Source organism: Pavona decussata, unplaced genomic scaffold (genome assembly GCF_977016875.1).
Source record: "Pavona decussata unplaced genomic scaffold, jaPavDecu1.1 SCAFFOLD_133, whole genome shotgun sequence".
Classification (NCBI taxonomy): domain Eukaryota; kingdom Metazoa; phylum Cnidaria; class Anthozoa; order Scleractinia; family Agariciidae; genus Pavona; species Pavona decussata.
This window is the reverse complement of record NW_028145546.1, coordinates 1,839,316-1,853,674: the sequence shown is the minus strand read 5'-3', so window position 1 is coordinate 1,853,674 and position 14,359 is coordinate 1,839,316. Positions and strand designations below refer to the sequence as shown.

Here is a 14,359-nt window from a genome sequence, read left to right as displayed (position 1 = left end):
TGGAATGAGGGCCCCGCATAATTTAAAATCTCTTTACAAAGAGATGCGCAATTCGCTGAGTGAAAATAAATCAGTTTTATGGCAAATGCCACTAAGCACCTTTGTTAAATGGCAAGAAACGTATTTTGTTTCATCAATTAATTCAACTCTTGCTGAAAAGCGTAATAAAAATGAATTTTAATATTTTTATGAAACTGTGAGTTTAAGTTGCACAGGACTACCATGCAAGAGAACAAACATTTTTTGCAGTGGAAAATGTTATCATTTCTTGGTCATGTTGCTTTCTATCAGGATTCACGAACCTATTCCATGACTTGGTATGAGTTACCGGTTAGAAGATTGTTAAATTATAGAAGAGACAGATCCTCCTTGTAATAATATTACATAGCTTGCTAAGATCTCCTGCCATTTGTAGAACTATAAACAATGCAACTGCCTTTTCTAAACAACCCTGATTGAACAAAGCATTCCTCACGTTTGCAACAATTTAAATGTCTGAAGTCTTCCTTTTTCCTTAAAAAAAATAAATAAAATAAAATAAATTTCATGGTCTGATACCAAGGCCGTCGGGGGCGGTGTGAGTGACCGTGTGTGGGAGTGCGGAATACGTGCTTCGAAGTTTTATCCAACGCACTTCCCATGTGGTTAAATCAGTTTAGAGCAAAAAGGATTACCCCACATGAAATTCGCTTTATAAATATCGTGTTAAATAAAGCCCAAAAACCATGAAATGGCTGTCCTGTACTATCTGAACCTCCAAATCAAGTAAATTAAAGGGGCAAAATGGCTGTGCATTGCGATATAAGATAGTTCACAATGAAGACAAGATATGTTTAAAAAAATCGTGTTTATTACCACCTATCTACGTGATCACGAACAAGTATTTACATATTTTTAACCTTCATAATACCGGAATTACCCGAATCACTTAACCCGTCTGTCGTAATGGCCTTAAATTAAGAGGGCGTGCACAAAGCAGTACCATGAGATAACAGCAGATAAAGTGATCATAAGAGACTATCACTTAGAACTATACAGCAAAGATTTTGAACTCGAGCCTTGCCTCACTTCAGTGCGGAAACCTAAAAGAGAGGCAATTCCGTGCAATTACTCTGCGATGCAATGTGACGCAAATGAGAAACGTTTTTGGCCGGTACAGTAGCTAAAGGATTGGCATATTTGCCGTGTTTGAGCTACGGAAGCGGATTAGTTTCTATATCACCCTACATCAGTTTTATTAACTCCAGTCCAAGAAATCAGAGATAAGAAAACACGGATTAATTAGTTGGCCCTTCATTCCCGTGACCCATGAGAATTCTCGGCTAATTTGATGTGTGATGTTCATGTGTGTTGACAAAACCATTACTTTTGAAGTTACAAGCCGGACTGAGCAGTATGTGCATTCTGTTTCTTACGAAAGTGGTTCATACTTTTGAGTCTGCGGATGAAATCCTAAAGTGTGACCATTCAAATAACAGCGACTAAGCAGTACTTTGCTGCAGTTTTGTTTAATTACAATGCTTTAAAAAGTGATTCTCACCTTATACCAAACAGTTCTTTCCTGTTATTGTTTTTCCATATGTTATAAAAATTACCCTTAATAAACCGAGAGTCTGAGGAGCCGTGATGTGTAATAATAAACTTTGTTGGGCACTTCTGCTGTCTCCTTAGAAGTTTAAAATTCCTATCTGTTGATTAAGTAAATAAAGTTTCCAGCACTTTTGTGTTAATTACAACAGTATAAGCTTAGCGGCTTGAGAAATAAATATTAAATAATGAAACCTCGTCGGTACAGTTCGTAGAAAAATAGTACAACTTTGACAATGTCGTAAAAATCTACCCTATGTATGAAAATATTTACTTACAATATTTTACAATTTCTAGACTTCAAGGAACCTGCCAAGAAAATTTCCCAGTTGGGGAAGGGAAAGGAGGGGGGGGGGGGATAGGGAGGGATAAATTTAGGTCAGGGTGTGGTCCATAGAACACTATTTCATACCTCATCCGTGACACCCCCCCCCCCCCCTCCCCCTCCGCCAAGACCTGTTTACAAACGCGACTTTGGATGTCTATTTGAAGAAACGTTTGTCACGCTAGAGTTCAATTTTTCTCGCGAAAGGCTGCGATTTCAAAACATCCGCACGTTTTCTGATAAGAAATCCTGCAAAATTATATCAAATTTTAAGCATGTTCGAAACCCACGCGGTATCGCGCTCAAATAACTGCTGGTTTGTATGTGCGATTTAGAACTGCATCTTGAGCGCAACAAACGCTGTATAAAAAAAAGTGCGCCAAAAAATGCCAAAGTATCGCATTTGTAAAACGGCCTTTAGGCCGAAAAAGAACAGATTTATATACCATTTCCGACCAGAGAACAAAACCGGCTCTTCTCGGCACTAAAACAGTACAAACATAGACTAAGCCAAACGTTCTTCGGGTGGTAAGAATACCTCACCCATAGAAGCACCCCACCCCCGTTTGATTTTAAAAATACACCGAAAAGAAAATCAATTGTGAGACATGGTGCCAGGACTATCTTCTCCGTACGACCTTCAGTTGTGGAAGAAAATGTTGTCAAATCCAGCGCTTCAACCCTGTCGAAAGAAAAAACAACAACACCAAGGATGAATGGACAATTGAGACTTCAAACATATCACAGCATCCAATTTTACTGCTGTTTCATTATCTAAGTACCTTTCCTAACAAAAAATGCTACAAGAAAAACAAAAGGAAGAAAGATATCAAGTAAACTATTTCTTTATATACTGACAAGCCTACACTCTTAATAGAGGGTAATAGACTATTGATTGGAGAGGGTACTAGCTTCCCACGAAGTCGTTTTTGGGGAATCGTATTACCGACTTCCCTAGAAGCAGGATGGTAATACTATTCCCTACAAACGACTGCGTGGGAGGCTAAGGGAGCTGGCATAAATAATTTCTGCTGATTTTTTCAACAAGTCCTTCAACGTTTTAAGCCGAACGGATTCAAGTTGTCATCATTTCCATCCAGGTCATGCATAAGCAAACACACCTTAAATAGTTTCAAAGCGAGTGTACAGCAAGTTTCAACAAAAGTGCACCATTGTAATCGTTGGTAATGTTTTTTTCGAGCAAAGCACTAGTTTTTTCTGACTAAACAGGATTTGTTGTGGAAGTAAACTTGAAAATAATTGCCAAGTTAGTTCGCTGTTCACACCTGTGTACTCTCTTCCACTTCAGCGTCATCCACTGCTTCGCCTTTCTTCAGCTTTGCAATGATCTGAGATGGAGAGAAAGACGGTTAGCATTATGATCATCTGGATGATTATCACAACGATACCTTGGCCATTATAACAACTGTTATCATACTTACTCCCTTCAGCCTGGAGATCTCTTTGTTCTCCGAGTTCTTCTGAGCATCATTTGTGATAAGTTTCACACGAGATGCGTACCTGCAAAAATCAATCGAGTAAACGGCATTAGAATCAGCCTGTTAAGAAGAATAAACATATACACTGCGCGGGTATACTGGAGTAACCAACGACGAGATCGTGCAAAAGATTTTTAGAACATTGTGGTCTCCCTTTGTCCACCCCGCAAAGATTCTACTGGGCTCAATTTATGGCAAGACGGAACGAACAGTGTCATGTAAGAGGACTTGAACTGTCTTGATCCATTGATGGCCGAAAGAGGAGCACCGTTACTCGCGCCTACATGGTTTGAATGCCTATATTCAGTGAATCAAGGGAGGAAAACCGGGAATAACCACAATTAAAAATTATTAGACATTATTTAGTCACTAGGTAAACAGATCGAGGCGTTTTGTTTACGTTTGACAACAACAAGTAAAAAAGTCAAGATATACATTTTTTTCAATTAAACTGGAGAATAACTCGCGACTCACGTGAGAGACGTAACAGTTTCATCTGTGTTGTAATCCGCGGGCGAAATGTTCACAAACATAAGAGTTTTTGCATTACCACCTGCAAACAAACCAGAGAATACAATGAGACATCTTACTTCTTTCCTATTTGAAAGACAAGGCAAACATCGGACCCGGCTCAAGTCCATGTGATCGTAACCTGGTCGACGGGTGATAATGATGATGATGATGATGATGAGGAGGAGGAGGAGGAGGAGGAGGAGGAGGAGGAGGAGAAGGAGGAGGAAAGCCTTAATAGCAACAAGTATAACAGACACGAGCGGAACACTGGAAGTTGAGAGTGTGTAGAAATGCTTGCAGTCGTTCGTAGGGTCACTCTAGCATTTTTTGTCTTCTCTAAAAGTCTTGCTGTCGAAATAACATTCACACGTGCTTCGTAACCTGTAACACCTTATCAATTGTACTGTAAATTTGTTAGCTTTGCTAATAAAGTGTTTGGAGAAAAATAACACCTATGTAGAGCAGGAACCTCCATAATAACAATGTACACCAAAGGAGAGCAGTTTAAGCGCGTTCTTACCGAGTGAATCCTGCATTAACATAGTGAGTTTGTTATTCCTGTATGGAATGAACTGTTGTTCACTGGATAGAGCAGAGATTACGTCACCAAGAGCGCTCAAGCTTTTGTTGATTGACTGGGCTTCCTGTGAAATAAAATAGCAAGCAACATAAATAAAGAATGGAAAACAAGACAAATAAAGAATCGAAAAGAACGTCAAGATGGGGAGAATCTATCTTAAATCAAAGGCACAAATCATTGAAGCACAGGAAAACGGAAGCAAGTAAAGCCAAACTTCTGCTAAACGCCACTTTGGTACATTGCTCAAAAATATGATTTTTCGGAGAGAATATCGCAGCTTAACAAACTACCCTTGGAGCATTATGAGGTTAGACGAAAAGGAATTTTACACAGCTTCTTAACAAATTCAATGTTAGGTTTCACCAGTCATCAAGTCTTACCTTGAGTTGTTCGGGTGTCGCACCAGTCTTGGCCGCGCGCTCTGAACCTGCCAAGTCGACCAAACTTATCTGCAATAAAAACGCAAACCCCCGTATATTAATAAAACAATTCTTCCAACAAAAGATGTATATGATAATAGTAATCATACTTTATCACAGCGGTATCAAGTACAGATAAAACATGTACCGTGGTAAGTACGGGAAAATGAGCAACTAATGTGCCAAGCGCGGAAGAACAAGTAAAAAAAAAACCGGGAAAATTAAAGCTGACCATGCGCGAGAGATTTAGCATCGAGTATACGTGAAACGCGAACGGCAAAAATGACCACGTGACCACCATTTTCCCGCCATTTTTCGCGTTTGCCGGTTGCCGTTTCTACGTGAAAACAGGCTATTTCGCGTTTGTCGTCTACGTGAGAACTACGTAAGTATTTCTTCCTTTTTTATCTTATACATATAAGAAGTTAATTGATGAAAATAATCACCCAAATAATTTTTCCGCAAGTCATACTAGGGTAAATTAAGTTTCACGTTTAAAAATCCTTCATAACTCACTCCTTACGGCACTTTTCTTCATGAACTCACCACAGTGAGTCGCAAAACACTGAGCTTCATCGAAACTCGCAAAATTCCAGCTTAAGTCAAAGGTTTCACCCTACTTTACGTGAAACGTGAAACGACAAGGTGACGTTCGCCGTTTCACGTAAACGCGATGCTAAATCTCTCAAATGACTCACTCATCCTATCTGATTCCAAGGGCAGAAAATGCCATTCGTGGAAAAGTCTCATTGATACCAAGCGCCGCGCAGGAAAATATTGAACTGATTCCAGGCGAAGGAAACTAAGCAAAATAAGCAAATGATATCAAACGCGGGGAAACGAGAAAAAACTAACAAAAGTGGCAAGCGCGGTAAAATAAGGCAAGCGAAAATCGTATTACCATGAGTGGTTGGGTTATTGTTTGCGAATAGTCAAAATACAGATGGCCAACTTACCTTGCCCCTTACAACGGCACCTGACGTTAAATTCGTACTTTCAATGATAATTCCAAGTATAAGATGAGATCGTGAACTCTCGGCATTCATTTCTGAAAGAAAAAAAAAGTTAAAAAAAGTTAAACAGCAAGCAAAATCGCTTCCTTTTTTGAATTGATATTCCGTGCATTCTTTTAAAGATTCTTTCAGAGAAATAAGAGAAAATGGAAAAGTCCCAAACCGTCACTCCCCAAAACGAATGCTTAGTTTTATCAACAGAGATGATAATGTAAATTGGCGACCGTAAAGAGATTCAAGTGCTCACGTTTCGACCGTTGGCCCTTCGTCAGTACGAATGACGGAATGCTAAAGCTCGACTAAACTGAAGTCAGCACTCGAATCTCTTTACGGTGGCCAATTACCTCATCAACTCTGTTGATGAACCAAATTCTCGTTTCTACTCCCCACCGACACAGCATCACAGTTTCTTTACAGACTAACCCTCTTGTTCAAACGAATGTAGCTTAGGTTTCTTTATAACAAGTCAAACCATCAAATAACGAACAAATTAAGGTAAGCCTAAAGCTCGAAAACAAATTTCTCTATAAAGATTCACATCTCATTCACTGTTGGTTGAGCGAGCTTGACGTTAGATCAAGACTGCATCCCCCAATAGATGAATTTCCTGATTTTCACCGTCTGCAGTCTTCAGCAGTGTTGGGAGAAATTAAAAGCTGATCACTAGAACTTGCTGCTACATTAAGAAAATACCCCAGATTGTCTTTTATTATCGTGACCTTATCGCTCAACTCGCCTGTGATATTGTAAGGAGAAAACAAGCGTTAATCACAATCTTACTTGTTGAGGACACGTGTCTGTTCTCTGAGCCTTTTTCAAATATACTCCAGAGTTCATCTCTACTGGCTGCTTCCATCATCACAGAACCTTGAACAAACACGAGACCCTAACACAGTAAAAAGCATTGGTAAGCAAAAGACACAAGCCTGTGCCATGGTTGGCATTTTGGCCGTAAAGTGACCTGAATTATTAAGAATTTGAAATAACCACAGTGAGGAATACAGAGGAACAAATTTGAGAACCACATTTTCTTTAGAAATTACCTTCTTGTCTTTCTTGATATCCAGTTTCGCTGGCTTGAAAGAGTTAATGAAAAATCACTTAACATAATATTTGAATATTTTAAGTATTTTCCTGAGCGGGGGAAAGGTTTTCAGTCATTGCAATCATTAATCTCTTGATGTCTTAAAAAAATGCACCCAGGTAGACCAAGAATATGTTCTTATTTTTCTCAAGGAATAGTAGAACGAGTGAAACACGAGCGCACGCGCGCAAACTTTCTCCCGCACTTCGTGTCTCCTCGCGAGAAACGATCTATGTGTGCGCTCGCGTGTTCCACTCCAGGGCCGTAGGCGGGGGTGCGAGATGGGTGCGTCCTTCCCCTCCCCCCCCCCCTCTCCCACCTCATGGGCCACAACTGGTTCGCCTAATCGGGGAGTGATGGTTAAAAAAAGAGGAATTATCGAAAAATATATAAATTGCTTGTCTTAGAATCAATAAAATCAAGGAACATTCTTGTCTCTGCCTCGGTGTATTAATTACGTTTAGCTTAGAGACTCAAAAGCTTTTTCCATGTATAGTTAGGTTGTAAACTTGTTTCCCAAAAATGAATTTTGAATTCAAACCATAGGCGAAATGGAGATGTTTTCACGATCACCTCTAAAACCTGGATGTTTTCGTCTAATAACTCTCAAAACGCAAGAAATGCGGTCTTTAACAACTTCTTTTTCAACATTTCCCGGGAGGGCACATGCCCGGACACCCGCACCCCTAGGAGCTTGTGCCACCGACACTCACACCCTCAACGCAAACTCCTCAATACCTGCCTTGATTAGCGTTTAATGCGTGCGTGCGGCTAGTGTATGCTTGCACAATCAATCAATCAATCAATCAATCAATCAATCAATCAATCAATCAATCAATCAATCAATCAGTCAGTCAGTCAGTCAGGCAGGCAGTCAAATCAATCAATTAACCTTCAGGATAGAGTGGAGTTACTATGAACACCTATGATTGGGAGCGGTCTAATCCAGGGTGCCTTGTAGAAAAAACCCAAAGCAAAGATAGCCCCTTAGTGTCATATCAAGGTAGTGCTGTATTATTATTACTACACCAAATCAACTTGTATGGGCCTTTCTATGGTTAAACAGCATAGTAAATCTCTATATTATGTACAGTTGGAATTTTTGTCATAGGATACATCCTTGCCATGAGGTGCAAGTAAATCGATCAGCCTGTCAACATACAACTCTAACATGTAACAATGAACCCGGAACGAGAACTTGGCTCTGTGAAAGTAAATACAAACAAACAATAATATGAAAGGTCAGGTACACCATGCTAGGGTGGAGAATTATAAAGACATGCTACTTCTTTATTTGGGTGAATTTTTTGGAGAGTGCCATATGGCACTAGAAGTCATTACTTCCTCAATACAGGGTCACTTTTTTTTAACGCCAAACAGATCTTGGAGGGATCTGCACAATAGAAACATAAAATTTTACTCCGCCCTCCCCTCTGATATAAGATATGATTAACCACCCCTTTATTTTTTGCAGCTTTTTCCTCTTAAACTTTTATGACCAAGTCAACATTTGACAAGAAACCATGTACTGAGATGTACACATTAAGTTGTAGTTTAGGGTGTACTTAATATATGAGAGACATGAGATGTTTTAACCTTTTTCATAATTATTGGTAAATTATATTTGACAGTTGCCTTTTTCACCAAAATATCGTATTTCCCACGGGAGTGAAAGGGTTAATGTTACATCTACTCTGCTACCTGACAATGTTACGTCATCGATACTAGTTTTTCAAATTGATCCGACACGAGTACGATATCTACCGATATTTTGCTTGATACCGATATTTGTGACATCATCATCCAAGACACTTTTGTGATCTTATCAAGACTCTTAATCACCATCATGTAAGTTACAGGGCTTTGATACTTTGAGAAAAGTGCAACAGCACATTACACAAATGGAAAAATGTTGGTTTTTCAGCAGTTAAACAGCCTTCAATATTCAAGGGACTGGTTATTTGAGCAGTATCGAAAGGGATCAAAACAGCCGTTCTTTCTTGCAAACTGTATCGATATTTTTTAAGGAAACGATGATATTGAGTATTTGGAATCAATATCAGCCCCACCCTTACTTTTGCCGACATCACAGGCATGTAGCGTCTCAACCCTGTTCGAATTTCCATTTCCTTACTTGCCCCAGACTACAATACTTGTTTGAAGGCTGTTTTGCTGTCTACCCTACAGACATGAATCCTGCTTGTTTCAATAATTAAGCATTCACAATCTCTGCGGAAAAAGAGAGATTGCATGTTCACAGACTCACTTTTGCTCATCCATCAGTTGGTAGATGGCGTCCATCGCTCGTGGAGCAATTCCAGGTGATTTGAGTTCCTTGTCACCAATCATGGTATAAGTGAGATGCGTTAAGGGATACAAGAATAAAGGAACAGTCACTGCATTTACAGCCAATTTCAGTGCGGTGTATGGACCTTATTGGACACGCATGATTCAACTGTCACAATTCCTACAAGATCAGGCAATGGTGAAGAAAATTCTGCCATAAAATGAGTCCACAGTGCAAAGTTTGACAGCTTTTGCCTGCATACTGAAAAAGTCATAAATGTACAATACATAGAATCCTTCCAAAGCCCCTGCCCCCCCCCCCCCCCCCCTCCAACACAACGTTAAGCCCCACCCTAGGAAATTCTAGCTAGATCTGGAAAATGCATGATTGGTTTCACATCATAAGTGTGGAAATCTTCACTCATTTTTCATGCATTTACTAAGAAAACCATGTCTGTATCTGTGGTTCTACTTTGTGGTCCAGTTAAAAGGATATGTTTTGCCTGAGCCAGTTTGACCATAAGCAAAAATGCAGACATTGTAACCGTCCACAGCTGACTGGATAAGATTCTGCAGTAAAAGAAGAACAAACACCAATAAACACCACTACAAAAACCTGTTTGAAGTAAAATTGTATTGAACAAGCAAACCTTTCACCATTCTGAACTACAAGAATTGAAAAGATGTATACAGGACTTACATTTGTGTCTTCAAAAACTTTTTCTTGCCCATGTTCAGGGGTGAAGACTTGATCATACTGAAAGTCTTTGGGTCCACGGTTAGTTTCCACGATAACTGTGTACTCATCTGGTGACTTTATACAGGAAGTATTTCCCTGGGGTGCAAAAAATTGTAATAATAAATAGTAATACAATAGTAATAACATTGTTATTTACTTATCTCGCCACTGTCATGCTATTAATCTTTACATTTTTATTTAACTTTAGTTGAGGAAGCCCATAGGGCATTAGCCTTATGGTTTCTTTGGGCTTCCTCCTCATTCTCCTTTACTTCTTTACAATTTTGTAAATTAGATTTGGTGGCAAACAATAAAAAAATGCACTGCCACGGTAACAACAAACACAACCAGAAAGAAACAAAGGAGAAACAAAGAGGAGAGTTCTCCAAAAGCTTTTACTTTATAAATCTATCCATACTCAAAAGATTACCACAGATTACAGCAGATTATGTCACACTTAGTGTACATCTACCAGCAAACAGCAAGTTTGGAAAGCATGACATAAGTGTAAGTGTTTTGACATCAACTGTGCTTCAATGTTCTCTGAACTTCCTAGGTCTGAGTTCAAAGTGACAGAAGACTTACTGACTTCAGAGATTATACTAAGCACTGTTTTCAATGTATACTGCAGTTACCACTATTGAATTGTATTTGTGTGGCATGGCTAGCTATGTTATCACAAGTTTTGTCATACAATATAAAAACAAAACATTAAATCTCACCCTTTCTTTTTCTGAACCACTGAGTGGCCTTGCTCTGCAGTATACACGAATCTTGCCCTTCATATCCTCCACCATATTGTAGTATTTCTTACGCAGTATCTGCCAGAAAAATTGTAACAAATAGAGTTCAAGAAACACATTAATTTATAAAACTATTCTTCATACTCTCCTAGCAAATGAAAAGGTTTTCCAGGCAAGATCAGTAGACAGAGTGTGTTTTGTATTGACAAGCCAATTAGCAGACACTTTCCCCACATAACTTTATAATGTTCACAACACATCAAAATTATATTAATTTAAATCCTTCTTCTAGACTTCCCACTTGACTATTCAAAACTTTCTTACTACTCCTATGTAAAAAGGTTATAATTTTGGGTTTTTCTTTTCTGTAGCATAAGGCAATACTATCATATTAAGGAGTTTTCTATGAGAAGCAGACAAGAAGGATGGCAAAGAGAGGGTGACATTGATACCAGGGTGGGCAGGGAGGGGCTTATGTTAATGAGAATGGGAAAAAGATGGCATGATACTGGGGGAGAGGTGGAGTTAATACCTAAAGGGAGGAATTGATATCTGTGAGCTTATGTTGTAAGCTGGGAGGGGTGGCCATCAATGGACTTAAATTGCCCTACTTACTCTTTCACTGTTGTAGTTATCAGAGAGACCTTTATTTTCCTCTCTTAGGGATTTTACTTCCTTTGTAAGTTCATCAACCTTCTCCTGGGCAGCAAGGCCTTCCTGTGAATGACAGATAACAATGTTGAACCGACAAGCAAACAGGTTATATGAAGATATGATTCAGAAATTATTTATCAGGAATCATTAACGTATAGGTGGTATTCTACAATTAAGGAAAATAAAATATTAAACATTAACCCTTTAACCCCAAAGGCAAAACGACATTTTCTCCAGATCCAAGACTACAAACTCAATGTCCATGCATGATTTACCATTTTAAAGCTACTAATGAGTGTATTTCATAACTGACATAATTATGAATGAGAAAAGTTATAGCTTTGAGATAAATGGCCTTAAAACGTAAAAAATTTTAAAGTTCAAAAACGTCCCAATCCTTGTGTATGTTAGGTATACCCCTAAACTATAGCTTATTTTGCAGGTCTCAACATCTTCATTTATGTGAGAGATGTCTTAAGACCTACAACTTCTAGGGGGAAAAAGTTGAAAAGTTATGGGGGTGGTCAACCATATCATATATGGAAGGGGGTTATGGTTTTATCCTTTTAATGAGTAGATCTTCACAACACTATCTTGGTGTCAAAAATTCATAGAAATCTGTCAAATATTGAAAGAGTTATGGCATTATGTGCCATTTGGCACTCTTAGGGATTAAACATTAAAATCAGTCCACCTGAGCAGCCAGTTCAAGTTTAGACAATGTATCCTTGTCCTTTTTACTGTCTGCAGATAGAGCATCATGTTCCTATAAGGGAAAATGAGATTAATAGTTTTCACTGAATCAGCTCTTTACTATTTTAATTTTAAAAAGTGAGTATCAGAATTTCTGGCATGTCATCCAGGCTGTCATGATAGAAAAATGGACATTATCTCCATGCCTTGCAGTTTTTTTTCTTTTGTCTCTTTATTTTATCTCCCATCTGACTGGCCACAGTAGAATAAAATGTATAACTCAAAATCCAATGTACAGTATGATCAGATTTTATAAAAAACACAAACCTTCTTAAGATCTTTTAGCTCCTCCTCTGTTTTTGTCAGAGTTTCCTTGACCTTCTCAAACTTCCTTTTCTCCATCTCCAAGTTCTTCTGTAAGTCTGTTAAAAAGTAACAATTCAGTTTAGGAAGCCATGTTTGACCACAGCCTAATAACAAAAAGTTAAATGGCAACATTGTTATCGGGTAACAAGGTAGAAATGGAATTGATAAACATAACGACGATGATGACAAAGATAGTGATAATGATGATGACCACCAAGTTATGATACAAACATGATAAAATTAATCTCTTAAGGGTAAAGTTGGAAAATCAGATTATTATTGGACATTTTTGAAACAAGATCACCTTGTCCATAAGAAAAATTCTTTACTTAACTAAGTGGAAATGCAATAAATAAAATTTTTGTACTCTTAGGGACTTGAAAAAGAACTTGGAATTTGCCTGACTTGAGCTTCCCTAACCTTGCAAAAAACCTTTTTCTTTTCAGTGACCATGGGAAAGAAGAGGGTGCGGTGACAAAACAGTCATGAAAAAACTAAGAAGGATAAAACATGTTTAAAGTGAAATCCTGTACCTTTAAGTTGCTTTTCCTGTTTCTTTGAAGCAGCTCTCTGTTAAAAACAGAAATCAACAATGGTCACAACTAACAATCAACAAGGACGAAAGAACACAGGAACTCTATTACGAGTGTATTAACAAAACTCTTCACACCTCTTCAGCTGATGGCCCTGCAGGTTTGGCCTTTGTTTGAGACTCTTTCAGGTCCTTTTCAAGTTGTTTGATTTTACTGTGATCCTCCTGAAAATGAGGAACAAGTACATTAAGTACATTAAGTACACTCAGATGTTCCACAGTGGTAGATAAGACAGTGAACATATCAAGGCTGAAATGGGTCACTGAAACACAGAATAGTTTATGAACAGTCCACTTTGGATTGACACACAAGTGCTGCATGAGGGCTGCAAAGCAAATCAAGGAAAAGAGAGTCTATTGAATTTTTGAAGGATGAAAGCTAACTTACATGTGCAGCCTTCTTCAAAGCTTCAACCTGTGCCAGAAGTTTTTCCTTTTCTTTGTTCACTTTTTCTAAGTCAGCAGCTGCTCTCGAGTCCTGCAATGGAAATGATAAAGTCAACAACAGTAACAAAGCGTTCATTTTTAGGTAATACTTGGGTCACGAGCACTCACAGTAGAGTTACTAAGGCCCAGGTAAGACTTTTGCAAACTTAATTTAAGTTAATGGTTGAAAAAAGTTTGGCGTCTGAACTGGGACTTACATATAATAAATTAAAATCAAAGATATAAATCCATCACTGGAGATGTGTCAGTGCCTGTGCTATCGCTAGGAGAGCTCCTTCTTGACAGAACACTGTCAAACATTTAATGTTTGTTTTGTGTACCTTTCTTTTTGCTCCCATTCCAGTATCAATCTTTGAATCCTGAGGTTTGACTCCACCGCCAGCTTCAAGTTCTTTTATCTGCACAAAGACGGAGGATTAAATGTCAGTACTCATTTGAATAAGATGCAGTCATACAAATCAGTATCATCATCATGATCTCTATTAAAATACTACAGCCCATTGGCCATCACAGTCACTATATGCTAAACGCTTCTGAACTTAAAACAGCACACAACAGAAAACAAACTACAGCTGCAATAACACAAACAGCAAGACGTCTTTTCACAACTGACACAAAATAGAAAACCCGTTGGGACCAGAACAGCACTTTAATGTTTATTAATTCTATGTTTGTCCAGATTTCTGGGCAAGAGTCAAAGCCAGTCAACCTTCCACTAACTAATCCACTAACTGATTGACAAGATCTTCTAAGCACTGAGGCCCAGGTATATAGACCCATGACAAGCTCGGTCAATTGACCCTCTAAGCACTAACATCA

The 14,359-nt window shown here is 38.5% G+C and overlaps 1 protein-coding gene across 1 annotated transcript in view; it reads right to left on the bottom strand.

Moving 5' to 3' along the window:
* Positions 1–828: 828 nt before the first annotated feature.
* LOC146468149 (uncharacterized) overlaps positions 829–14,359 on the bottom strand; it is a 29,773-nt gene continuing 16,242 nt past the window's right edge. Inside the window, exons 20-40 of the mRNA XM_085125118.1 lie at positions 13,861–13,938; positions 13,482–13,571; positions 13,172–13,258; positions 13,035–13,071; positions 12,463–12,557; positions 12,137–12,208; positions 11,404–11,505; positions 10,768–10,866; positions 10,007–10,141; positions 9,805–9,876; positions 9,287–9,378; positions 8,137–8,224; positions 6,980–7,012; positions 6,717–6,822; positions 5,880–5,971; positions 4,885–4,953; positions 4,445–4,568; positions 3,886–3,964; positions 3,355–3,433; positions 3,199–3,261; positions 829–2,594 (exon numbers count right to left, since the gene is read on the bottom strand). Coding sequence (XP_084981244.1) covers positions 2,589–2,594; positions 3,199–3,261; positions 3,355–3,433; positions 3,886–3,964; positions 4,445–4,568; positions 4,885–4,953; positions 5,880–5,971; positions 6,717–6,822; positions 6,980–7,012; positions 8,137–8,224; positions 9,287–9,378; positions 9,805–9,876; positions 10,007–10,141; positions 10,768–10,866; positions 11,404–11,505; positions 12,137–12,208; positions 12,463–12,557; positions 13,035–13,071; positions 13,172–13,258; positions 13,482–13,571; positions 13,861–13,938 — 1,698 coding nt within the window. The 3' untranslated portion in view covers positions 829–2,588. The remainder of the gene's footprint in view (positions 2,595–3,198; positions 3,262–3,354; positions 3,434–3,885; positions 3,965–4,444; positions 4,569–4,884; positions 4,954–5,879; positions 5,972–6,716; positions 6,823–6,979; positions 7,013–8,136; positions 8,225–9,286; positions 9,379–9,804; positions 9,877–10,006; positions 10,142–10,767; positions 10,867–11,403; positions 11,506–12,136; positions 12,209–12,462; positions 12,558–13,034; positions 13,072–13,171; positions 13,259–13,481; positions 13,572–13,860; positions 13,939–14,359) is intronic.